Source organism: Manis javanica, chromosome 8 (assembly GCF_040802235.1).
Source record: "Manis javanica isolate MJ-LG chromosome 8, MJ_LKY, whole genome shotgun sequence".
Classification (NCBI taxonomy): Eukaryota; Metazoa; Chordata; class Mammalia; order Pholidota; family Manidae; genus Manis; species Manis javanica.
The window spans coordinates 112,753,419-112,780,888 of NC_133163.1; the positions used below are offsets into that span (position 1 = coordinate 112,753,419).

The window sequence follows — 27,470 nt, forward strand, 5'->3', positions numbered from 1 at the left end:
ACTGTTCCCAAAGCCTGCTTCCAGAAATTTTCAGCCCAAAACATGCAATGCAATAGCTTCAAAAATGGAACTGGCATAATTGTAAAAGCTGAAACATTAGCTATGAAATTGATCACCTAGAATGAAATTCGGATCACCCAGACTATCAGATCCTTTTAGAAAACCGTACAGGAACTCTTGCCTTTCTCATCTCCAGTCAGTTCCCTACCAAAAGAATGACATGGGGTGTATCTGTGAAGTAAGAAGGGTGTACTCACTGCCAGCTGTCATCACTTCATGTTCCCGTTCTTCCTCGTCATCCTCTGGTTCCGGATGTCCATCTTCCCGGTCACGCTCAGCCTGTTCCTCCATTTCAGCTTCTTCATCAATCGTTCGGGTGAATGAATGCTCTTGAGGGTCAATATCTGCAGAATCTTGGTTTTCTGATATCTTCAAGAAATGTTCAGAGTTACACTGAATATAGTCTTCAAAAACTCTGAAAAACTTCATTAAAAACCTTGACTTTTTATCATGGAAAATACTGCTTAATACCAATTATAAAACATGAATTTTACTGTAAAACCATAGAAGATGCACTGGATAAATTTCAAAAGATTAGAACATATGTACACAAAATATACACACCTATATATGCTCTCTACTCAATATTTTGATTAAAATGTCATGTTATGAACCGATTCACAATTTAAATGCTCTTCAGCTATAAACTCCTACAAAGCTGCAATTTAAACGCTGAGTATGACACCAAGCATAAAAGGTAAAGAAAATGAATTTTGACTCCATTCCATCTCCCTCAAGTAGTGTATGTTATTATTCTAAATAAATACTTAATAATTTGAATTTAAAGTGTCATTTTTTAATATCTTTTTTGGTGAGAACATTTAAGTTCTACCCTCTTAGCAAGTTTCAGTTATACAAACAGTACTGTTTCTAATTTTTTTCTTTTCTTTGCCCCTGAAGAAACCAAAAATTAGAAATCTGGTAAGGACAGTGTTAATTTTATTTCCCACAGTTATGCTACCTAGAGGTCATCCAGAGGAAAGAGTCCTTACAACAGGTGCTGAGAGAGTCACAAATACCATACCAGTGTATCATTTCCCCCACAAATTTTAGTATAAAGCACAAGTGAAAAATTTTAATGATATCTTCAAATGCATAATAAAAATTTTGTGGTTCCTGAAACTTAACTATTTCACAGAGATAGTGATACTGAGAAGTCAGTCAGACTCACAACAAGTAAGTCATTTAGCCCCATATGTGAATTTCAAAATTGAGCCTCAACAAAATTGCAAATTAATACATTTCATGGATTTTCAAAGTTACTAATAAACAGATCCACAAATATTAAATCAGTATGTACCAAAAGAATAATACAAATGTAGATAAGGAGTTTGGTTTTTAAATATCTAAGATCTGATTACCGGTGTGCAAAGCATCTAATGTATGAAGTTTACAAGAAAAAATTTCTGAAGGTGATATATTATCCAGGCTTATACTTATAGGATCATATTATTAGGATTACCAAGCACTTTAGAAATCAACTCATTTTTGTTGCAAGAATTACTTGTGAAACATTCTTAATAAAATATTTGAATCTTTACCTCCAGTAGTGGACAACTTTAATCATTAAAAGGCTTTTTCCTTATATTCAGTTAATATATTCCTTATATTCAGCTTCTATATTTAATTATTAGAAGGCTTTTTTCAGCTAATAAGTTTCCTTATATCCAGCTTCTATATTTAATCATTAGAAGGCTTTTTTCTGTATATTCAGCAATGAGTCTCCATTCAATACTACCCTTTGATCCTACCTGTATCCTCTGTAGCAACAAGGAACAAATTTCCTCTCCTACATGGATGCTCTTAGAATATTTTTAAGGCAGCTATCGTGTGACTCCCCTTTGTTTTCACATCTTTAAGCTAAATATCTTTGACACTTTCTAGTTCTTGCATAAGATAATTTTCAGACCTGTCACCAATCCAAGGTAGTCTGTTAATTTCCCACATAAATTATGGCACCCTAAATTAAATAGGATAATCCAAATGTTGATCAGCATAATAAACAATATTTCATATGATCTGGACAGTTCAATTTGTCATTATTAAACAGCCTAACAACACACAAACTTTCTTAGTAGCCATATAATATTTGATAAATGTGGGGTTAAACAAACCCCAAATCTTTACTCATCCATTTGTTTCACTAGAAAAAGAACTAAGTACTCGACATTTATTGAACATCTGCAATAGTCACAGCACACTTTTTTTCTTCACATAAACTAATATGGAACTCTCTCTCACAGCTTGGAGAAAAACATAGCAATTAACTGATTTCCAACTTTACCCATCTGTCTCGTGATGATGACCTGGTCTGAATAAGTTCAAGGTTCTTGCAAGCAAGTAAACGACTTCGAACTTTGTACACACAACGGTATACCTCTGATAAGCTTTTACCAGGTTGATATCTAAATAAAGAACAAAAATAGAAAAGTTACCTAATCTCTAAGATCATGAGAGCAAATATTTATCTGAGGATAGTTTTAAGTTACTTGCCGGCTTTCTCCACATGCTTGACTAAGTAAATTTGTGTGTTTCAGAAGAGCTGCAAGAACAAATCTAGACACAGTGTCCAAGAGTGACTCATTACTTAAAGTTGCACTGTCCCAATCTGAAAATAAAAATGATGCATTGACATTTAAAAAGGTTCAGAAAACAGTTCAGAGATAACTTTAATAGCCTTAGTAATCCAACACTGGAATTTTATCATTTTCCTGAACAGTTATTTAACAAAGGTACCTAGTAGATCCCAAATACTATTGTTCCATGTGCTAGGGACACAGTGGTGAGCAAAACTCAGTCCCTGATCTCTAGAGTTTATATTCTCATTGGGGGAAAGAAATAGATAAAAACAGTAATATGACAGGTAAGTGCTATGGAGAGACATAAAGCAAGGTAAGGAGAACAGGGAGTATTGTACAGCATGGGATTGTTATTTTATATAGGCTGGTTTGGGAAGTTTTCTGGTAAGGCTATAGTTGAGCAGAGATCTGAATGAAGTAAGGGAAGAAGCTACATAGAAATAGGGAGGCCCTGAGGTGGATTCAAAAAGGCCAGTGTGCCTGCAGCAAAGTATGTATGCATGAGAGGGACAGAAAAACCTTAGAAAGCTGGCTGGGGATCAGATCACATAGGGCTTTTGCAGGCCATTACAAGTTCTTTAGATTTTGCTCTGAGGGAAATGGGAAGCATCATGAGAAGGCTTTGAACAGGGAAATGACATGATCTGACTTGTGTCTGGAAACGCTAACTCTGCCTAGTGACTGGAGAACTTACTGTAGGGATAGCAAGAGCAGAAGTAATTATTGTAGTAACTCAGATAAGAAATGATGGTGGCCCATACCTAAGTAGTAGCAGTGGAGGTTGTAAGAAGCAGTCAGATTTCACATGTGTTTTGAAGGCAGAGGTGACAGGATTTGATGATGGGTCAGAGGTGAGAATATAAGAGAAGTCAAGGCTGACTATAAGTGTATTTAGAATGTGGTTTGCATTTGCTGAAAGAGGACCAGGAAGAACACTTCTAGGGGATAGGGAGCTGTAAACAGGAGTCTGATTTTGAATACTGTATACTAGAGACTTACTAGTGGAGATAGCAAGTGATAGACACGTGTGTAAATACCTAGCATTTGAAGCCATAAAAGTAGATATTGTGAATGCATGTACATTTAAGTGGGTAAGAATAAAAATATTTGGACAGAGATGAGTACATGCAATTGAAAACCTAAATCACAGCATTAGATGATGAGAGTTAGGTACCTTCTCTAATTCCATGTTAGCATACCAGTACTTATTTTTAAAACGCAGCACATTCAGTAGATTCCAAATGAGGCTAGTCTACTCCATTTCCAGAATGTCTGTTAGACTGTTATTTTGACAGACTTACCATGTGTAAGGTTTATAAAATACCCTTGGAAAAGATTAAACCCCAAGTTAACTGTATTTGTACTTAATCCCTTCTTAAAACTCCTATCTCAAGAGATAAAATTTTACATCTTATTTTCCTGTCACTTCTGTATGCTTAAGTAAAAAATTAAGTACCTACTTAACTATTTTATAGGTGAAAAAACTGATAATATAACCTGCCAGATTTTAAGAAAATCTTAATCCCACAGAGAATCTTAAAATGACAGTCTATGTTACATACAAAATCTTTCCACATTAGGTTCTTGAGAGATCATCTGTTCCAAGGGAGTGCTTACTATTCTCAGAACTGCTATGAATTAAAATCAAACAAGACCCCATTTCAAAGAGGCTAATATTCAATCTAAAAAGCTAACTCAAGTAACATCCTTTATTGCATTTCAAATTTAGCAGGAATTATATCCTCCTATGCTATCTTCAAAGTAATGGGTTTTTTTAAAACACCTTCATTAACGTTATGGTCTTTTCATACCAAGCACAGCAGAATGTTTCCACTATTAAGTATAAAGTCTAGGCTACAGTATAAAAGCAATTCAGCAAATGGAGCCACACAATGAGTATTTATTCATCTTATGTTTATACCTAGATTTGTAAAGTTCTTACTGCAATGTAACAAGTGATAATATGATATGTACATTATCAAATGAGGCAAATGAGGCAAATATGAGAATATCAGAAAATACGACTTAGAAAGTAAACTTCTTTCCTCCACTACCATACTTTTCTACCTCTGGTGAGAGTCAGTACAGAACGAATAAATAAATGAAGATAAACTGGATGACATTAAACTTTCAAAGGTATTATCTTATTGGTCTTTAAAAATATGAATAATGTGTATCTTCCTTCATTTTTATTACATAAAATAAAAATCAATAAAAGGTGTAAGTATATTTACTTCTACTATTTTTATCAGAGAAGGAAGAAAGTCCAAAGAAATGGGAGTTAAACTATAGATAGGATAAGAAAGAATAACATGGAGAAAAAACAACTAGGGGTATGTGATTCAGGCCATTGTTAAAAGGGGAAACATGGGAACTAAAAAGAAATCAGGTATATCCTTTGAAAACTCGTACATAAAGTTAATTTTATTAATTGAATAAAATTAGAAATTGAAGTGACACTCACTACATGTTTGCAGAGCACTTTACCACTATACTTAATAAGTCCACCTTATTTCAAATTGATATCTTCATCAGCACTCTGAAGTGGGCAAGTGTTTTATAGAAGAGGAAGATAACCAGGCCTAGAACTTAGACTTCTACATATACATCCTTTCAGACCTTACACCGGGGCTTGCAAAAAATCATTAAACAGATTCTTATACTGGACTCATTTACATGGCATGGAATCCTGCAGTGAAATGACTGCTTCTGGATTTATTTTTCATATAATTCTCTATTTTCACACAGTAGGTTTGCTTTAAATGGGATACACATGTTAAAAAAATGCCTTTGCTATTTTCCACTAAGAGAGAAAGAAACATTTTTTAAATGTTATTTGTAAAATACCCTTTTTTATAAAAAAGTAAAAGGATAATCACTATGATTTTTCTACTTACATATATTACATACATATTAGTCAGCATAATGAGCTATCTACATATTTACCCCCTTTATCTGCTTCATCTCACCTTTGCTAACAGCATAGTCCTGCATACTGATCCAAAGGCTTCGCGCAGGCTCTTTTGAACAACCCAATGCCAAGTCTACATAGACAGCAATTTCAGGCTGTAATTTGTAATCAAAAGGCTTCTGTTCTTCATTTCCTGAAAGAGCTACTTCTAATAGGCAACTCATACATTTATCTAAAAAAAAATTATTCAAGTTATCAATTTTAAATCTCATACATTTTGATGCTACAAATAAAATCTTACCACATTAGATTAATGCATATGAAATGATACATTTCAAACCACTTTAAGTAGATGCCACAAAGGTAAAGTCCTTAAATGTTTCTCAACTGAAGGTAGTATCACTCCTTCCATCCCTTTCACAAGGATGTGTAGCCAACTTTAACACTCCAGGGAGAAGTTCTGGAATTTTGGTAGGCAGGAGCCAGGCAAGCATGTGTCTTACACATGTAGCATAGCCTTTTATAACTTGTATAACAACTCTTTTGCTCAAAATGGAATGATATCCTCATTGAGAAACATGGGACCATAGGGAAAGAGACAAGACAAGATGTTTTCTTTTTTCAAGACTTAAGGAAAAATAGTTTAGTGTGATTCAAAAAGATCAAAGATATCATGAACAATTTCTCAATTGATATTTACATTTGTTTAGGTGGTTCCTAACTTTTAAATGGGACATTGGCACTCAATTCATTTTCCATTTAAAAAACAAACAAAACAATTCTCTAAATGATAGGTTCTTGGGCTAATACCAAAAAATTTACACCATAATTGAATTATCATATATTTGTAATTTTACAAAAGGCAAATACCTTTTTCTTAAAATATGCAAGTATTTAAACATAAAATGTAACATTTTAATAGTTCCATGATTTTATAATTTAAAAAACAGAAAAGTAGCATTAAAACTGAAATTGATTGTACTCACACTAAAGGCCAGTTAATTAAGTAAAGTAAATATAATAGAAATATGAGGAAGGAAGTAGATATAGATACTTTTGTCCTAAGGAGGGCATTTGGGACTATCACAGAGTTAATCACTGATGGCACTGGAACTATCTTCATAATGTTAAGCATCTCTAGAAAAACCATGATTTTACTTTTTTTTTTTGATACAAATGTGTCATAAGTATCAGTTTAGCATCCATCAGTTATGTCCAAAATCACTTTCTGGTTCATAAACGAAATGATGAATATATACTAACTGGAAAAGGAGGAAAATCTTCAATAGCTCTCCTCATTCCCACTCTCCAATCTGCCAACCCCAAAGCATAATGTGATTATCTGTCTTGGTTTCTATTTTTTGTTTCCCTTTTGGATTGAAATTCTCTTAGTTGAAATTTGTTAGACTGTCCTTCTTGCACATCTCTGGGTCTCTCTCTCTTATCAGAGAAACAATGAATGTTAGATCTAGTATGACAATATAGGCTATCTAATCTAGTTCATTATTTTATGGATTAAAATTAGAGATCCAGACAGATTAAAGAACCAATCTTGGATAAAACAACTAGATCATCTGTTCAGGAACTAGAGAAATCTTCAAGTCCAGACTGTCTAAGAACTAGCCTACCAGCAAAGTAGGAAAATGAGGATGAGGCAGGAAAGAGGAACTTCAAAGGCACTGTAAAGAGGAAGAAAAAATGAGGAATCACACAAAGTAACATCAGCAAGAAAGCAGGACAAGCTAGGAGGAGATGGGCCTGCTATTCACATCTAAGAGGTGTCTGAAAACTGAGCACTGATATGTCATGGTAAGTAACATTACAGAGCTTGACATTGTATGGAGCAGTTTTATAATCTCCAGGCCCATGAAGCAAAAGATCAAGAATTTTCCTATTTTTATGAGTTAGATGACTTGCCCAAAATAAGTAATAAATAATGACAGAATGGGACCAGACCTACATTTTCCTAATTCAGGGGCTCTTTTCACTACACCATGCAGCAGGATATAGCCGTTTTTCTGAAGGCTCCAAGCTCAGTCTCGGATCCCCTACTCTGCTAATGCTGCACTTGTTTTCTATCAGTTCTCTACTCAGCAAACTCAGAATAAAAATCTCCAATGGAGGTACAAACACAAGCATGTCTTTTAAATGTTGCAGAGAAGAACATTACCTAACTGAGGGGTGTCCATTTCTACACCATCACTAAAAAGCGGTGTTTTCATCCAATATGCAGTGTCCTGTTCCTCTGGAGATACAGGAGAACCCTGAAGCATGCCACCAAGACACCGCCCAATAAGGAGAGCAATTGTTCTTTCCAGATCCACAAGCCACACCCAGGACTGGGCTGGCTGAGGTAACGGCACTCCAGCGGGATCAATCAGTTCTGGCCCTCCTGAAAACAGAATCATTAGTAATTATGTCTTTAGCTGGTATTCAAGATCTTCAAGCTTTCTCATTTCTATTACACTGCAGTGAGATACTGAAACAATAATTTTACAATGGAAACAAGTTATAACACTTTCTGTATATATTCCCTTTGCTAGACAAATTTGAAATATATTTAGGTTAAGTTATACTTTTAAATAAAAGATCCCTTTGTAAAGTTACTAACTTTAAGATAAGCACTAAAACAGTACATGACAAAATTATGCCAATGGGTTCTATTCCTACTTTTCATTATCCAGATCAAATTTCGCCATAACGGTGAGTACTTGAGGCAGCTAATCCCTCCAATATCAACACCAGAGTTGATCCAGTAAAATGACACTCCGTATTGTTAATGCTTTCAAAGCCTGAATTCAGACTGTATTGTACTAAGATCCAGATGCATACTTTCTTATTGTATATGTGTTTTTAAAAGCCCTTCACTAAAAAAAAAACTATACTCAGCCATAAAGGTAAAAACAGGTATCAATGAAATCATTACAGAAGAACAGAGAAGATGAATAAATCCAAAAACCAGTTAGTTATAAAGCTAATGCAGAAAAAAAGATGGCATATACTCAAAAATTAGGAATAAAAAAAGACATGACTATAAATACACTAGAGATTTTTAAAAACCATCAGTGAATATTATAAACAATTTCCTGTCAATAAATTTAAAAAACAAATAAAACAATATTTTCTGGAACAATATCAATTTGCAAATGGGTTGAGAAGAAACAAAAAACTGGAAAAGAACAACAACTAAAGAAAGAAGGTCAACAGCCAGTCTGTCTACAAAAAAAAAAAAAAAAACACACCAGGGCCAGAGAGTTTTATATATAAAGTCTCTCAAGCCTTTAAAAAGCGAGAACCCCTATTTTACAAAGTTACTTCAGAGAAAAGGAAAAAAAGGGGGAGATTCCAAACTGATGCTGTGAGGTTATATAACTGTGGTAGCAAATATAATACAAGGATAGCATGAAAAAGAAAAATCATAGAAAAATATCAGTTATGAATACAGATGTGGAAAATCCAAAATAAAATGACACCTAACTCATCTAATACAAACAGTGAATCTTAGGAAGTTCTATGAAGCTTTAGAAAAGCAAGAGTAAACCTAGAATGGCTCCATATAAAGCCTAATCAATATCCTGATACAGTTGTAAGCTTAACACTGACTTTGTCTAAATCCAGTTGTCATAGAACCATACAATGTTAAAGACAGGCACTCCAAGTAATCTTGTCTGACACCATCTTTCCAGGAAAAGAAACCACTGCTTTAAGAAGTTATAAGTGACTTTCCCAAGATCATACAGTCAAGTTACCAAGAGGGCCAAGACTAAAATCTAGATCTTTTGATGCCTTAGTCCAGGTTTCTTTCCAATAAAACATGTGGCCTCACTTAAACTTAAGATTTTAGTAATGGAACTCCTTTGACAGCCTTAGGATAGACTTCAATGGGAAAACACTCTAATGCTTTCTAAGCTATATTCACCTGAATAGAATCACCAACATTTCATAAATTAAGAGTGAATTCAAATGTCATGCCTAAAATCAGAATGCTATTTCCTACAAAGTACCTAAAAAGAAAAACATAGACAGGTTCCCAATTTTTATCTTTAACATTCTATTAGTTATTGACATATCCAGCCAAAACACAAAATATTTTACTGTCAAATAGGAATTTAAAACTAAAAGCTTTGCATTTAAGAAGTAACTGTTAAATCAAATCAATCCATTGATTATAAAATGTATAATGCTGCTGACTGAATTATGAAACAAAGCTCCTCTATCTTTCATTTTAAGATATATCCCAATTTCAACCATTTCAAAACCTAAAAATCTTAAAATCAATGAAACATACTATTCAAACCTGATGACCATACCAAGACTATTCATGACACTATTGCATATGAGCAATTTCCTCAAGTTTTGCCATCTCAGTTGTCCACTTTAGACTGTAAGCTCTTAGAAGATAACAACCTTATCTTTTTGATTACATAAAACACTCAAATGTCAGATATGATTTACCTGATGCATACAAAAGGAATGACTTTTCTCAAAATCATTATCTGCTCTTTTACTATCTTTACTTACCATGAAGAGGCCACTGTAACTCCTGGTCTTCTAAAAGAGCAGCAGCAGGCAGGAGCCTATTAAGGCGATCAAGAGGTGGCAACAAATCGAGGAGGTAACTCAATAAAGGCCGAGCCACTGACACGGGCAGTAACAGCAGAGAGTTAACAATCTGGCAGAGCATACTGCCTGCAGCTGAGACGTATATCACATCTGTGAAGGGTAAGAAGTTCAACATGGACTAAATACTTCAAACAAAAACCTAAAAAATACTATTTTAACCCAGAACTAGAATACATTAATTCAGTAACTTTTTTGAATCCCACCTGGTAATTGGTGTGGTATTAGCTTTTACTCACTTTCAGAAAGTGCCACCAACAGACACTTTGTGGGAAAGCGTACATATCCTCATGCCAATAAATTCAAGGGATTGTAGTGCTTCCCTTAAAATGCATTTTGCATTTGTCATTCACAAATTTGTCCTCATTCTTAGGTTTACTCAAGAAGTATTTTTAGAACAGCATACCAGACACTGCTCTATGTGAAAGGGATACAACCATGAACAAAGACCTAAAATTTCTTGTCCTCATGTTGGCTTCATTCCAAGGGAAGCCTTTTGGTTTTTGAAAGTCAAACTTACTTTTTAAAAAATTAAGACCACCTCAAAACATCTTTTTATTATCTGTACTGGTTTTAAATCAACTCTGTTGTAATATTTCATTGTATTTTGGGGCAGGGAGGACCATTCAGAAATAAGCTTAGCATAAATGGATTAAATTTTAGGTGTCTGTGGAACAACAAAATAGAGGTGTCCAGTAAGCAATCATTTTAGTTTCTCAGTTTCCTTTTCTCTCTTTTCAGTGAGGGAACTTCTTCAGAGATGAGTTTGTTTTAGACATACTGAATTTTAGTTGCCTTTGGAACAACCAAGAAAAGACACAAAGTAGGTAACTAGAGAAAGAGTCTAGCTAGATGCAGATATGGTAGTCAGCATACACTAGGTAGTTAAAGACAATGGGACCACATAAGATCATTCAGGGAGAAAAGAGGGTTCAGGGCAAAATTCAGTGTGAAAATTCAGAGTATCCTAATCATGAAAGGGCATGTTCAAGGAGGAAGAGCTCATAGGAACCAACTGAAGAAGAGTGGTCACAGCAATATAATGACAGGACTGTAACTACACAGAAGCTCTGGAAAAGGAAGCATGTCAAGAAGAAAAGAGCAACACTGGCAAATGCTGAAGAAAGGTATAGAAATAGAAGATTAAAAAATATCACTTTATGCCATTTAAAATGAATGTTTTTGGGTATATTTGTCATCCAATGCCTTTAAATTAGGCCTCTGTCATGCCAATTAGCATCTTTTAAGATTAATTAGACCAATCACTATTACCCTCACCCCCAAATGAGAACAAAAGGATCTTCAATAGGAATGAGATTGATGATCATTCCTATTCCACTCAGAGGTTTCAGGCTCTTACGGCTTTGGAAAAGCTCAAGACTCTTGCTTTACAACCACCAAGTAAATTTGAAATCCAATACCAAACACACACCTCTTAATTTTTCTCCAACGCTGCCATTCCAAGGACTTTCTTTGAGCAAATTAGCAGAACGTGAATAAATATCTGTGGCATGAGGCAACAAGAGCTGAAGATGTTTATGAAGCAATGCCACACTGCTGGAGTTCTGAGGGAAAAAAGTTCCTAAATTACTACTTTGAAACAAGGCACAAAAATATCATGGCTTACCTAAATATCTGAGTTTCAAGATCAACATAAAAAGCAAAGAATCACATACCTCACTAATGTTATTGATATGGCAAAATGCCAGCAGCTGTTTCTGTAGTGAACACAGCAGTTCATGAAGATGAGCAGGCTGACTATTCTCCGAAGATGATGTTCCAAGTAGAAATTTATCACTATTCTTTTCTAGTTCTCCAAATGCTTGATCCTGAAATGATACATAAAGGAAGGTGATATTTGAAGTGTTTGAAAATGAAGTAATGGCCTATTACAAATGATTCTGATATAAGAAACCGTTGTCTCCTTTCTGTCATTATCAATCTTTAAATCATAGCTATTGGATGGTAAGATTTATTAAGCAATTTCTATTTGTTTTTCCATTAGAAAAAAGTAATATGTGTCTCACTACAGAAACTTTGAAAATACAGAAAATAAGAAAAAGGAAAAAAGTACAATAACCAAAGACAACATATTTCAAAATTTTACTGCTATTGCTTTCTGTGTAAAGATTTTGTTTTCACATGCTTATGAATTTAGAAGAATACAATTCTTAGAAATTAAATTTGCTTCTGCTTGTGGAAGAAATCGGTGGACTAGAACAACATGACAACTAAGTACAATGTGTGATTCTGGATTGGCAGAGGGAGCAGTTTTGCTATAAAAAAATTGGGACAGCTGTGGAAATTTGAATATGGGCTATAAATAAGGTAATAGCTTTGTATCAATATTAAATTTCCTAGCATCTAGAATGGTGACCTTTCCACAGGGTTTTTAATTTACTTTGCCCAGATCCATCAGAGGAATCACTATCTATAGCAACTATAGCCTTACAAAACGTATTTGAATAAGAAGACTTAAAAGTCAAAATAGCTGCAGAATGGATGTTGTGTTAGCAAGCATGAAAATAACATTAACTTAATTGCAAATTTCTATCATAGCTAACCAGATGCATTGTCATGAGCAATCATATTTTAAGGAATCTTTTTTTCTGAGCAGTTGGTCTCAACAGGGTGTCATTAAAATATTCAGTAAACCATGCTGTAAACAGATGAGCTGTCATCAGGCTTTATTGTTCCACTTATAGAGCACAGGCAGAACAGATATAGCATAATCTTTAGGTGTGCTAGGATTTTTGCAATGGACAATGAGCAGTGGCTTCCACTTAAAAGTCACCAGCAACATTAGCCCCTAAGAGAGTCAGCCTGTCCTTTGAAGCCAGACACTGACTTCTGCTCTATAGCTATGCAACTCCTAGATGGCATTTTCTTCCAATAGAAGGCTGTTTTGTCTACCTTGTAAATCTGTTGTTCAGTATAGTCACTTCATTAACGATCTTAGCTAGAGCTTCTGATTAACTTGCTGCTGCTTCTCCATTAGCACTTGCTGCTTCACCTTGTATTTATGTTATAAAGATAGCTTCTTTCCTTAAACCTCATGAGCCAACCTCTGCTAGCTTCAAACTTTTCTTCTGCAGTTTCCACACCTCTCTCCACTCTCACCAAATTACAGAGAGTTAGGGCCTTGCTCTGGATTAGATTTAGGTTTACAGGAATGTTGTGGCTGATTTAATCTACCCAGGCCACTAAAACTCTCCATATCAGCAATAAGGCTGTTTCACTTTCTTAGCATTCGAGTGTTCACTGGAGTAGCACTTTTAATGTCATTCAAGAACTTTCCCTCTGCATTCACAACTTGGCTAACTGGTCCAAGAGGCCTAGCTTTCCACCTAACTGAGCTTTTAACATGCCTTCCTCAAGCTTAATCATTTCTAGCTTTTGATTTAGTGAGAGACATGTGACTCTTCACTTAAACACTTAGAGGCCATTATAGGGTTATTAATTGGCCTAATTTCAATATTGTTGTGTCTCAGGGAACAGGGAGGCCTAAGGAGACAAAGAAAGAAGGGGGGAATGACTGGTCAGTGGGGCGGTCAGAACACACACATTAAGTTCACCAGTGTACATGGGCTTGGTTTGTGGTACCCCAAAACAATTATAATAAGTACATCAAAAATAACTGATCACAGATCACCATAACAAATATAGTAATAATGAAAAAGTCTGAAACTTTTATTACCAAAATATGGCAAAATGAAACATGAAGTGAGCAAATGATGTTGGAAAAATGGTACTGACAGACTTGCTCAACACACAAACCTTCAATTTGTAAAAAATGCAGTATCTGTGAAAGTGTGGTAAGACAAGGTATGCCTGTGTTTCAAAAGACCTGACATGTTTTCCTCCTTCAGGGAGTGGAGTCTAGAGTTTTACTTATTTCATGTTTAAATGTCAAAATACCTTCACCTGAAGCAATCCCTACCCCCTCCAAAAACACTCTGAGCTTTATTATTTTTTTTACTATAAAGAAAAAGAGCAACTTACTGTATAAAATCCTAAATTTCTTAACAGAGTCTTCATTAGAATTTCAGCCAAATGGGTGTCTGGATGGCAGCTCTGAGTGCCATAAGGTTGATCTGACAGGTTTCCATAACCAGTACATACAGAAGACAGGTCAGCAGCATCAGAGGGTGAGCTATACCCAAGTAAGGAAGCTACATGGGTATGATCTTGCAAACTTGTCAGAATGATATCCAGTTGCATTCTCTAAAGAAAAATATTTCCATCAGTGAAATAGGAACATATAGGTAATTAACTTATAATGCACCAAAATAGAAAAGAAGATCTCCCAAAAAGACTATACTACTGATGCTAACCCATCCACTTAATATTCTGATAAATAATCCTTTAGGAAGTGTATATGAAAAGAAAAGCTATAGTATTAATTCCACTTGGAAAATGAAACTTGCAATATTTTATTCCATCCTTGATTATAATACCTAAAACTGTAAGCTAAAATTATATGCTCTGCATAATTTTAGCACTGTACATAAAGAGAAATAGGACATATCAACAGATAACCCTTACTATACATTTTTCTACAGAATTACCAATGAAACTATTTATTCTAATGCTTTAAATAAATCACTTGAAATCTATACTAACACAAAATACTCATTATAAAGCATCTGTGAATATAATACCAGTACCACTCTGCTCAAACCTATAATCTACAATTGATTTTTCTACTTGATTAAAATGTATTTATTTTAATGAACATGAGATAATAAAATGGAAAGAAGAAGCATACTCATAGCACCAAATACCTTTCCCAATAGTCATCCTCTTTTACTCGTAAACATTTTAAACAAAGTTCTGGGCATGAACCAACAGTACTGCTGCTGATTTCAGCAGCTAATTTCAACTCCGCACATTACAAATAAGCTCAAAGTTCTCTAGTTTGACAGTGCAAGCAACATTGGAAAAGTTAGCCATGATTTTAATAATTAGCCCAAATCATCTATCTAATAAATTATCACTTACTTCACCTTCATTAGAAATCTGGGAACTCCTCCAGCCGAAAACATTTAATACTAGGATTTACCAGACCCATCAAATTAAGTATTATTCCATAAACATAGCAATCAATTAGCTTTATATCCCTTTCAGTCTATTTTTTTATGTGTGATATTACTGATTTACTTAGATACCATGCAAAGGCTCACCTGTCCTTTAGATAAGCTTTCCCATCTATCAGGTCCTTGGGGTAAAAGAGAATGAAGTAATTCCATACGTTCTCGTAATGGAGGTAATAGCATAGTTGCTCCTACTGACAGAGTTTCAATTACCACCTAATATCAAAAAGAAAAATGGATCTATTGGCCTGGTTCTTATCACTGTAACAGAAAAACATGAAAAATAAATCTGCTGACTACTAGGATCATGGACATCTAAAGGAGGCATGTGAAAAAAGAAAGCATGCAAGTCCTTTTTTAGAAGTCTTTAAGAAGACTACAGTAAGTATTTGCATTTGCAACTAAATAGCTAATCATTACTCAACAAATATCTAATGTTGAATCTACAGTGTTGGGCCTGATAAGGCAGGCTCTCTGCAAAGTGCAGAAATGAAAAAGACAGACAAAAGCCCTGCTTTCATGAGCATGTAGTCTAGAGGAAAAGAAGGACCCTTACCAAGTAATTATAACTGTGAAAGGAGTCACACAGGAAAAGTAAAAGGAAGTGTAAACTTATGAGCACACACACACAAGGGCAAGTAACATGGCCTATGAGCTCACAGAAGGTCTTGCTGAGGATTTGGCACTTAGGTTAAGAATTAAAAAATGAGCAGGACTTAGCCAAAGGTCCAGGTAGCAAGAGCAGCATAACAAAATAGCTGCATTATCTGAGACTTCATAACTTCTCTGAGTCATTGTTTCTTTATTAATAAATAAGAGTGTTGGACTACAAAAAAGAAACAAAGACTAAAAGCTCCTGTACATTAAAAACATGATAGAAGAAATTTTAAATATCTCAATAAAAGAGTTAGAATACAAAATTAAATTACTCATAGAGGGAAAAAAAGATTGAAAACAGGAAAGAAAATACAAGAAAACTAAGAGGACTAGTCCAGGAATTCTAGTATCCCAATAACAAGGTATTTCAGAGAAAGAGAAAACACAGAAAACAATAAAAAGGGACTCAACAATATACTTCAAGATAATTTCTTTAAACTGAAGACTATGAGTTTCCAAATTAAAAAGGTTCATTTAAGTATACACCACAATGGATAAAATCAGATCCACATGAATTCACATCTTTTTGAAACAGGAGAACACAGAGGACAAGTAGAAGTTCCTATAGAATCCAAAGACAAAAACCTATTTCCATACAAAAGATCAAAAAACTGAATAGCACTGATTTTCTGAGAAACACCAAAAGATACAAGACAATGACTTCACAATTCTTATGGGAAAATGATTTCCAAGTTAGAATTCTATGCCTCAACTATTAATACAGATATTTAATTCACAAATGATTTCAGTATGAGCATATTCTCAAAAAATCTATTTTCTATCTTCCCTCTCTCAAAAGCTACCAATGGATGTAGAAATCTAGCAGACACCACCTTAATCAAGTGATCAAGGTCAAATCTCCAGTAATAAGACACATCAGTATCATGAATCCCATGATATGATATACTGAGGACACATCACTATTTCTGTGGAATTCTTGCCAAAAATGCATATCCTCAGTCCATTCATGGAAAACAACAGAGAGATATTCAATAAATAATTGCTGAGGTCTCATTAAGTGTCCAGGTCATGAAAGACAAGGAAAGAATGAAGAACTGTTATAGAGTGAAGGAGACTAACAAGAAATAACAATTAAATGCAATATGGGATTCTGAATAGAATCCTGCAAAAGAACAAGGAAATTAGTGGAAAACTGATAGAATTTCTAAGGTGTTTAATAATATTAAACCCATGTTAATTTCTTGGTTTTGATCCTGTAATGCATTTATGTTAAAGACATTAGCAGTAGGAGAAGATGGGTGAGAGATACCTAAAAACGACTACTTATGCAACTTTTACTTAAAGTTAAGCCTACAAATGGTTCAAAATAAAGTATTAAAAAAGAAAAAAGCCAGCAACAGTGATTGTTACCAACAGACAAATAACTAGAAGTTCAGGGATAAGAAAAGAGGAACAGAAATAGCCCTAAACAGAAACAGCCCTGTACAGATCCTGTGAGAATCCACCTCCTAAGGATTCTCTTAAGACAAACTACAAAGGAGATTCAAGGAATAAATAAAAATTCTAAAGATAATTTTTTAAAAGTTTACTTTCCTTGTGTTATTCCAGTACTCTTCAACCTTTTAAAAATATTACATTATCTTATTCCTGAAAAATATTAAGTCCTCAAAGTTCCCATTCACCATGAGGTTAATATCCCTTCTATCTGCATTCCAAAGATATCCCTTAGCTGAAAAATCATTGTATTGTTTTTGCTTTTTTTAAAATTGACATATAATTCACATGTCATAAAATTCACCTTTTGAAAATATAAAATGCAGTAGTTTTTAGTATATTTACAGTATTATGCAACTATCATCACTATCTAATTTTAGAACATTTTCATCACCCCTGAAAGAAACCCCACATTCCTTAGCAATCACTCCCATCTCTCCCTCCCTCAAGCTCTGAAAACCAACTCGTCTACTTTCTACCTCTATGGATTTGCCTACTCTGCACATATCACATATATGGAATTATACAGTAAGTGGCCTTTTGTGTCTGGCTTCTTTCACCTAGCATAATGTTGCCAAGTTTCAGTCATGTTGTAGCATGTATCAGTACTTTGTTCCTTTTTATTGCCAAATACTATTACATTGAATAGACACACCTCATTTTGTTCATCCATTCATCAGCTGACAGACAACTGTTTATTTCCATTTTTTGGCTATTATGTATGATACTGCTATGAACATTCATGTACAGTGTTGCTGTGGACATGCTTTCAATTCTCCTGGGTATAGTCCAGGATTGCCATGTTATATGGTAACTCTATGTTTAACTATTTAAGGAAATACCTGTTTTCCAAAGCAGCTGCACCATTTTACATTCCTACCAGCAATATATGAGGATTCCAATTTCTCTACATCCTCATCAATGCTTGCTACTGTCAGTCATACTGATTACAGCCATTTACTGTATTTAGTGTAGTTTTGATTTGCATTTCCCTAAGTGACTAATGGTGCTGAACATTTTTTCACGTGCTTATTGACCATATGTATGGTCTCTTTGGAGACACGTCTACTCAGATTCTTTGCTCATTTTTTTAAGTGCGTTATTTGTCTATTTTATTAGAGATTAGGAATCCTTTATATATTCTGGAAACCAGAATGATTTAAAAATATTCCTCCCATTCTATCAGTTATATTTTAATATTTTTTTGATAATGTCCTTTGAGGCATAAATGTTTTTAATTTTGATGAAGCCCAATTTATCTCTTCCACTTTGGTTACTTGTGCTTTAGGAGTCATATGCAAGAAGCCATTGCCTAATGCAAGGTCAAAGGTGATGGATGAGAGGATGAGCAAAATGTGGTATATACATACAAACAACAGATAATTATCCAGCCTTAAAAGGGAAGGAAATTTTGGTATATGCTACAACATAGATCAATCTTAAGGACATTAAGCTAAGTGAAATCAGGCAGTCACAAAAAAACAGTGTATGATTCCACTTACATGACATTTTACAGTGTCAAAATCATAGGAGACAGAAAGTAAAATGGTGACTATGGGCTAAAGGAAGGGGGAATAGGGAGTTATTATTTAATGGGTACAGAATTTCAATATTATAAGATGAAAAGAGTTATGGAGATGGATGGTGGTGATAGTTGCATGACATTATGAATGTATTTAATAACATTGAACTTTACACTTAAAAATGGTTAAGATGGTACATTTTATGTTGTATGTATTTTATCACAATAAAAAATAAAATAAAAAATTACATTGGGTCCTTGTCCTCAGAAATTCATCTTCTAGTGAAAAACATAGACATGTTTATAAAGAGACAACTACATACAATGTAATGCAATGAGAACATATATGAGAGAAACCTAATCTACCAGAAGAGCAGGGAATGAAAGGTTTCTCAGAGATAACATCTGACCTTTGTTTTAAAGTTTGAATTAACCAAAAACATTTAAGAAAACAGAAGAAAGGGAAAGAACATTCAATTGAAGTTTTCCAAACTACAGCTGAATTTATGAGCTCCAACCTCAGGGAAAATTGTGGCTTGAGATACAGATTCACGAGTCTTACTCTCTTACCTCTTGGATTTCATCTGGGACAGTTGAGTCCATCAGTCTGAAGAGCAAATTTCGAAGTGGACCTGACTGTCTCCCAAGAATGCTGGTAGCTACCCCTCCCGCAAGTGCAAGAGCAAGGTGATTTGAAAGCAGCTTCAGGCACAGTTTGAGGAAACTGTGGTGTTCTCTGAAAACAAATACACTGCTGTGAACTCTGGGAATATAAAAGAGTATGTGCTATACAGTTTGGGTAACACTTTTTCTCTTTAAAAATTTTGTCAAATTAGAACAACAGTAATTTTTTAGACATGATTTGTGAAATTATGGAAGATTATTATCAATAAGTACCTAAGTTTAGCTTTTTAGATCATGAATAAGTTTCATTATAATTGAGGGCAAGTTGAATAAGAATAGTCAAAACTCAAAACAAGTAATTAATAGGCATGAGCACATACACGCATGCACACACAAATATACATATACATAACATACCTGGATGAAGGGAAAGGGAGTGGGGGAATCTCACTGTTTATTTTATCACAGTATCTCTCAAGAAAAGAACGCAGGTGTGAAAAGGTACTCTCTTCAAGATCTACACAATAAGGTCGGTGCCATGCAACAACTTGTCTAGAAATGAAACGTTAAGAAAATATCATGAAACAGCCTTAATATGTAATTTTTATTGAAGAGTTATGGAGATGGATGGTAGTGATGGCTGTAAGACATTATAAATGTATTTGATAACACTGAACTGTAAAAATGGTTAAGACGGTAAATTTTAACCACTGAGATGGTTAAAACGTGGTAATAAACCCCATATGAATCAAAGGTCTAGAATGTAAATGTAATACATTCTAAGTTGTAAATTAGCTCGCATACATCTGAAAATACCTAAAACAACCCAAAAATTCCTTAAAATTCAATATCCTAATATTGGCTAAAAATTACCTAATTATCTAAAAAGTTACGGTTACCACTTTAGGAAAAAGCTGATTTTCCACAAAAAGTAACTTCCTTTATTTTAAAGTGTGGCTATTGCTTTAAAAAAAACAACCAACCAGATAAAGGGCACTGAAACTAATCAATAAAGCCTAATTCTGATTTTGATTCTTTTGATTTAACTTTTTTTTGATATGCAGACATTCAATTTTAAAATCAGTATCTGAAACTGAAAGAATTCAAAATGTTTAAGAAGACACTTAAATTAAATACAGGGTATAACTTCTTGCTTCTGAAACTCATCTAAACTCCACATCCAAATATAAAGAACTCTAGACATTACTTCTATGACAATAAAAAAATCAATACTATAAATGTTCAGAAGATCATTCTATGAACAAAATACAGTCATTTCTATTTTCATTGTTTTTTTCCTGCTGTTATTAAAATCCAAGAATTTTCAACCATGCACACTTTTACCTGTCCCTAGGAAGAGCAGTCCACGCCAGACTATGTGATGTTCCAGCAGAGATTTGCTGAATAGCTATGCCATCTAAACCACTCACTTTCTTTGGTTTAGTAATAGGACCTGTAGAATTTCCTTGACCACATTGCCCCATTGAGTTATTGCCCCAGGCATAGACTTCATTATCTAAAAACAAAACATAAAGGACAAAATAAAAGCCAAATTAAAATGTAATATATTTATCAAAGGTAATAGTTAATACTGTTTCTTTAGAAACAAATGACTTTACCATGAGAAAGAGCCAAACAGTGACTGTCTCCAATAGAAATATCAACTATTCTTGTGGCAGCTAGTTCTTCAATGAGCTTGGGTCTCAAAGCAGTAGCTTCTGAAGAACCACAACCTAGACAAGCTCCACAGCCCCAAGCATAAACCTGAAACAAACAGAAATTCACTACATAAAACATCCCAAGGTAACAGGCTGAAGATTTAAGTTGTTTAGGAATAAATATCATCTATTAAACAGGAGTGTGGTTTGATACTAAATAATAACTTTCTTTTGTTAAAAATAATATTTACTATTTTGAAGATTTTGAAGATTTTGACAGTGATTTATTTTGCTGTTTTTAAATGTTTATTGTATAGGCAGACAAGCACTTTGAGCTGAAAAGAAAAATAACTGACACAGAAAAAAGATCTGAGAGGTTTTGCCAAAGTTAATTGGCTTACAGTATGTTATTTTTACTCATTCTTAGCAGCTTAGAAATACAGTTGCTATCTTAAAACTTCTCCTTTATATGTTTTTCACTTTGCAGGTCTCAACAAATATTTCTTGGTTAATTAGGGTGATCATGGACAATGAATTATATTAATGACAAAACTGATGCTTGTGATTTAGTTAAAAAGTACCCCACTTAATTGTTGTAACAGTTTTAATTATCACTTACAAAGAGGCCCACAGGAAGCAGTAGTCAAAATAATTCTCTGAACATCTTTATTTTTGACTAATTAAAACTAAAACCACCACTGACTAATTTAAGATGCTTGGGGGAAAAGTGAGGTGAACAGAAGAGGAAAATAAAAGGATGAATGACTGCCAATTTGGCAACCCAAACAAAGTCAAAACAATCAGCTGAATAACTATTTTTCCTTTAATGGGTTTGGTAATATCATATAGACTCTTATCCTTATGCCACCAAGTTTGGGAATTTTTTTTGTCTTTCAATTATTTCAAGAAAGACTACTGAGTTCAAACCTCATCAACAAAACTGATGAGCAAGTACTACTTGTACCAGTGCTAAATAACTTTTACTTAGGTATAGAATGCAACAAAATTCCAATACAGTAAAGGCACATGTTAAGAGGTGTTAGGAATTAAAGGTGAAAAAAACATACAGTCAAAGCCATTCAAAAATCTCCCAAATCACTCATGAGTATAATACAGCACTGTCACACAGTAAGACTCACATAGCTAGAGTTTGCCCTTGCAGTGTTCCTTTGGTTGAACCACATGAAGAAATACTTGGCTTGCATTTAGGGATCTTAATGTATAAAATATATATATATATATACTGTATTTTTAAACTTAAGAATCATACTTAATATGGTGAGAAGTTAGCACTGAAGAGGCTTGAGGAGCCTGAGGGAAAAGCAGATATAGATCTTCATTTCATGCTCAGCAAACATATGGTAAACGAACTACCCTTACTATTTGTAAAAGCATTTCTCTCACTTTCTTTTTTTCTAAGTATATATATTTGATTTCTAAGTATTTATATTTTAGTGTACTCATGATGCAACTATTCCATAGAGCAAATAATTGACAAGTTTCACTGGAATTCAATGTAATGAATTTACTATTATTAGTAACTAACAGTTGAATAGTACTAGATAATTTATAGAAACTTTCAATTCAAGAAATTATCTTAGATGCTGATTTGTAAGTGAAGCAGAAATTACTGCCTTTTTCATACCAAAGCAGCACATGATGATCAAGGGAAGTCTATGATTAACCTGTGGCTATACATCAAATAAATGAGCATCTTTCAGCTTCAATTCATAGATTCTTACAATAAAACCCACAGTGAGAAAGATGTAAAAGAGGTTTTAAGGCAGGAGCCAGCATTGTAACAAATGACTAATGTAATGAAATACAAGGTAATGAATAGTTTGGGTTAGACATTTTAGGATACAAGGCATTTCAGTAAAAAAATAATTAAACTATATGCTAATTTCAGCTTTGCTGCTCATCTGCCTTGGGAATTAGTCAAAAACATTTTTATATCACTGCCTGGCACATAACATAACTCCTCTATGTGACACAATTGTGGTCAGCTCACTTTTTCAGTCATTGCTACGGATGTAAGGATGGAAATTATTGTAAGTCTATCACCATACCTGGACCGTCTCCATCACCAACAGAAGGAAGCCAAAATAAGCATGCAGAAATTCAAAACTTTATAAAGGGATTATTAAATTCTGACTATCCTAAGCCTAACCCTTTCTCAAAAACACCTAACCCTCTCAGATTATTTTCCATATGGGAATGTTCTCCTTACCCTCTCTTTTGATCCTCTCCTTGCCTTTTTAGTTTGTATCACTGCTTCCGTCAAGATCTATTCTTGCTTTCCCCCACTATCCATGATTTTTAGGTAAAGGTTTAAGGGGCACTGAGTGCTAAAAGGTTTTATAAAACCATCTTAATACAGATGAGCGGCAAAGCTGAAATTAGCATATAGGTTGATTATTTTTGGTATCTTGGTAACACAGGCCAGGTCAAAAACCTGGTTCATTCTCAGATACTCTACTTCAAACAGGTAAAAATGTATTTCAGTGGATTGCCTTTAAGTTTTATTTTTTTTAACTTTAAAACTTAAACATGATTATTACTTTTTAATCACCCGGTCCTCTAACATACTCTATGCCTTTCATGCTCATCCCTTGGTCCTACCTGCCCTGTTGATGTCAAAGCAAGTGAAGACTGGCTCCCAGCACAAACTTTTCGAATGAACATTCCTTGTAAAGCTTCAATAACTTTAGGTTTATACACTCTGTTAGTATCACCATGGCCAAGTTTGCCTATAAAAACAAACACATTCAAGTTAAATAATAATTTACTTGTTTCAAAGAACTTCTATTCTTTTTCTAAGTATTTAAATTGATAAATATTGCTAATCTTTCTATCACTAACCTAATGCATATGGAAAGCTCTAAGTTTCTGACAGGAGAGGATGTTAACAAATAAATGTTTTTATCACAAGAAAGAAACAACTAACAATCAATAGCCTTCTGAATCTTAACTTCAAGCAATTAAAACTACTTCAAGAGAGATACGGAAAACTATTTTTCTGTCTTTCCACCCTTTAACAGTCATATTTCTAACTTCATATTTGCTAATATAATAAACAGGCCCTCTGCAAGGGTGTGTATGTATATAATTGTTTTTAATTTTTGAAAAGATTCAATAGTTCATGAAATAGAAAACTTGGCAAATCACAGAAGAAGAAAAACAAATGGCTAACAACATAATACATCCAACCTCACTAAGAATCAAGGAAATACAAATTAAATGATACCATTTTTGTTATTTAGGTTATTTTTTAAGTATCTTAATTTTAATACCCAGTGTTATGAGAGATTTGGGGAAGTGAGCATTCTCACATTGCTGGTAGCAGTGACTAAAGTAGACAAAGATTTAGTCATTCATTATGTTGTTTTTAATACTGAAAAAAATTGGGAACCCTGTAGATATTCAATAATTATAAACTGGTTTATAAGTTGTGCTATAATAACATGAAAGAATGCTCTGAGCCATTTAAAAGAAAAATGTAGAGCCATGTTTGTTGATAAAGAAAGATTTTCATAAAATATTCTTAGATAAAAACAGGTTATAAAATAGTATCTATGATACATATATGATATACATGTCTTTTTGATTTTTAAAAAGACACCTATAGAGAAATTTATGTTCATACTTGTATAAATGCATAAAAGTTTTAACAAGGGTTATGGCATATAAGTTTTAACAAGGGTTAAGGTTTAAAAGGGTGAATTTTCAAATTTCCTGCTAATCTGTATTTTAGTTTTTCTACAATAGGCATATATAACTGAAAATTATTTTTTCTAAAAACTCAAGAAAAAGAGGTAACAGCGACCAGTAATTTTTTACATACCGTTATCTCCTCCTCCAAAAGACCATACAGTTCTCCCATCTTTAGATAAAGCAATAGTATGTGAACTGCCACAAGAAACTTCTCCTACATTGCTAATGTCTTTTACTAATGTTGGAATATTACGGCTATTACTGTCACCATGACCTTAGGTAAAACACACACAACAAAGAAATATGTTAACTCTTTTTCTTTAAGCCATTACTTTACAGAATAAACATTACAAGTTAATAACAGAATTGAGGAATTTTTTAAATTGTAATTAAATATGATAAACAGAATCATTTCTAATATCTTCCCTTCCAATAGCCTAGGTTGCTCCCAAACTGAGGCACCCAGTCTCTTAAATGAATCATTAATTAGAACATTCTATTTACATTTTTCTGACAGCACTTATCTAATATACTTATCTAGCATTGTGCTCACATCAACTTGTTTTCATTATACACTTCAGGATCATGATGGTATTTTTCTTGTCCCTGAAATCCTACAGTGCCTGGCATAGGAGGAACTCAGTAAACTTGCTAGACTTAATTACATCTTAAATTTCATCACTAGAATCTAGGTATTCTCTACATAAAATTATCTTTCTCTGAGCTTAAAACTAACATAATAAAAGATTTGGCTTATTAAACCTAGTTTCACTGCTTCTCAGTAACCATCATCATTTCTATTCTGCTATGGGGATAATTTCAATTTTTTAAAAATCTTACCTAATCTTCCAAAGTCTCCCTCACCCCATGTGTATAATTCGCCATCCTCTGTGACAGCAGCGCTATGTCTGTATCCAGCTGACACACAAACCACAACCTGCATTGTATACAAAGTTGATGTGCATGAACATGCTAAAACATACAGTTCATATTTGATCCTGTATCATACAGACTTCAAAGATACTGATATTCCCAATTCATCCAGGTATTGCCACGGACAGCTATGGAGGTTGTGCCCAGGACAAGGGTACCCAGCTAAAGGAGACAAGAAAATGCTGGAATATAGTCTATGCTCTGTTTGTCAAGCCATGAACCCTGGCTTCCACTTATTGGAGAGGACAACTTTTTTAATTCACACAAAGGCACTATAAATGCTAGCAGTCTCCCCATCCTTCCCCCACCATACACCAATCTAATCGCTTGCAAGAATATTTTATCACCAATCAAGTCTTTACTCAAAGAGTTGGAGGGAACTAAACACTCATGGAACAATGAAAAAAATTTAAATATAGTATTAACATAAGACCTCCAACCCTGGCTAATCAAGAAAAACTCATTACATAATAGTGATCTCTCAAAAACACATTGACTACCACCAATGCACAAAGATCTAAGCAGTATATAAGCTTATATTAATAAAACCCTGATAGTATCTCTTTACCCCCCCATTAGGTGTACAGTTGATGAGAGGAATTGGGGATAAGAACACATAGCAACATAATTTGGGAGTCATCATAACTTTACATAACACTGATCAAAATCACTGACTACTGAAAAAAGGAAAATATCTACACTAATAATTGCACAACTTTTTACCCTTCAAAAACTAGACCTCACTTTAGAAAAATTCCAATTTTAGATTCAATTAAGAATACTGTGCACACCTTCTAGACAATGTGCTAAGAATTTCTGAAATTTTTATCTGTAAATTATTAGTTTACTTTTTGAGACATTTTTTCCTTCATGATGTTAGTAAGTTACTTTTAACTGGCAAAGTTTCTATTATAAAATGGAAGATTAAGAGAAATATAAGTAAAGAAAATAAAAAATGTTTAAAAAAGGAGGCACTAGAAAGACTAAGAAAATACAACTTCAAATAGTATTTATCTGAAGTTCCTTAGAGCCCCATATTCATCATCTTAACAAGTATCCCCTGATGTCAAGGGGACTGTGCCAAGGCTCACTGCTTTGAGGTTGATAAGTCTAAGTTTTAACTGAAAGTCATAATAAAGTAAAATTCCTTTAATAGCCAACTTCGTCAGACAACTTCCCATGAAGGTCCCACTTGTAATCTTGGTATAAAATTAAAATTGAAACAGTAAGATTTTTATGTAAGATAACTTTGATGGAAAGAATGCAATCCTAAAGTGGGGGAACCCATATAATAGCATTTAATTATAAGTTTCAGAAAATACCTTCACTTCCTTAAAGAAAGGTAAAAACAGAAATGAGAGGAATTCCAGGTTCAGTTTCTAATGGTGCCAATTATTTGTGTGTGGCCTTGGGCAAGTTACTTAATCACTCAAAATGCCACCTCCTTTGACAGAACATCTGACCTTATTAACTAATATCACATTCAACCCGTTAGTATCTTTACATTATTCAATTATTTTCTTTACTATTATTTGAAATTATTTTATGTGTTTGTTTCTTATATATTATCTCTATCCCACAGATTAAAGCTGCATGAGAGCAAGGATCTTATCTGTTTGGTTCATTGCTGTATGTCTAATGACT

General features: G+C 33.9%; 1 protein-coding gene across 1 annotated transcript in view; it reads right to left on the minus strand.

Annotated features, from left to right (window-relative positions):
- The window catches only part of HERC1 (HECT and RLD domain containing E3 ubiquitin protein ligase family member 1), a 202,244-nt gene that overhangs the window by 104,998 nt on the left and 69,776 nt on the right, over window positions 1–27,470 (minus strand). The window contains exons 6-22 of the mRNA XM_073211953.1: window positions 25,734–25,830; window positions 25,024–25,167; window positions 23,802–23,929; window positions 21,141–21,285; window positions 20,866–21,037; window positions 19,939–20,073; window positions 19,468–19,633; window positions 15,354–15,479; window positions 14,173–14,394; window positions 11,847–11,999; window positions 11,603–11,735; window positions 10,072–10,263; window positions 7,721–7,942; window positions 5,609–5,782; window positions 2,554–2,668; window positions 2,345–2,465; window positions 258–429 (exon numbers count right to left, since the gene is read on the minus strand). Of these exons, the coding sequence (XP_073068054.1) occupies window positions 258–429; window positions 2,345–2,465; window positions 2,554–2,668; window positions 5,609–5,782; window positions 7,721–7,942; window positions 10,072–10,263; window positions 11,603–11,735; window positions 11,847–11,999; window positions 14,173–14,394; window positions 15,354–15,479; window positions 19,468–19,633; window positions 19,939–20,073; window positions 20,866–21,037; window positions 21,141–21,285; window positions 23,802–23,929; window positions 25,024–25,167; window positions 25,734–25,830 (2,617 nt within the window). The remainder of the gene's footprint in view (window positions 1–257; window positions 430–2,344; window positions 2,466–2,553; window positions 2,669–5,608; window positions 5,783–7,720; window positions 7,943–10,071; window positions 10,264–11,602; window positions 11,736–11,846; window positions 12,000–14,172; window positions 14,395–15,353; window positions 15,480–19,467; window positions 19,634–19,938; window positions 20,074–20,865; window positions 21,038–21,140; window positions 21,286–23,801; window positions 23,930–25,023; window positions 25,168–25,733; window positions 25,831–27,470) is intronic.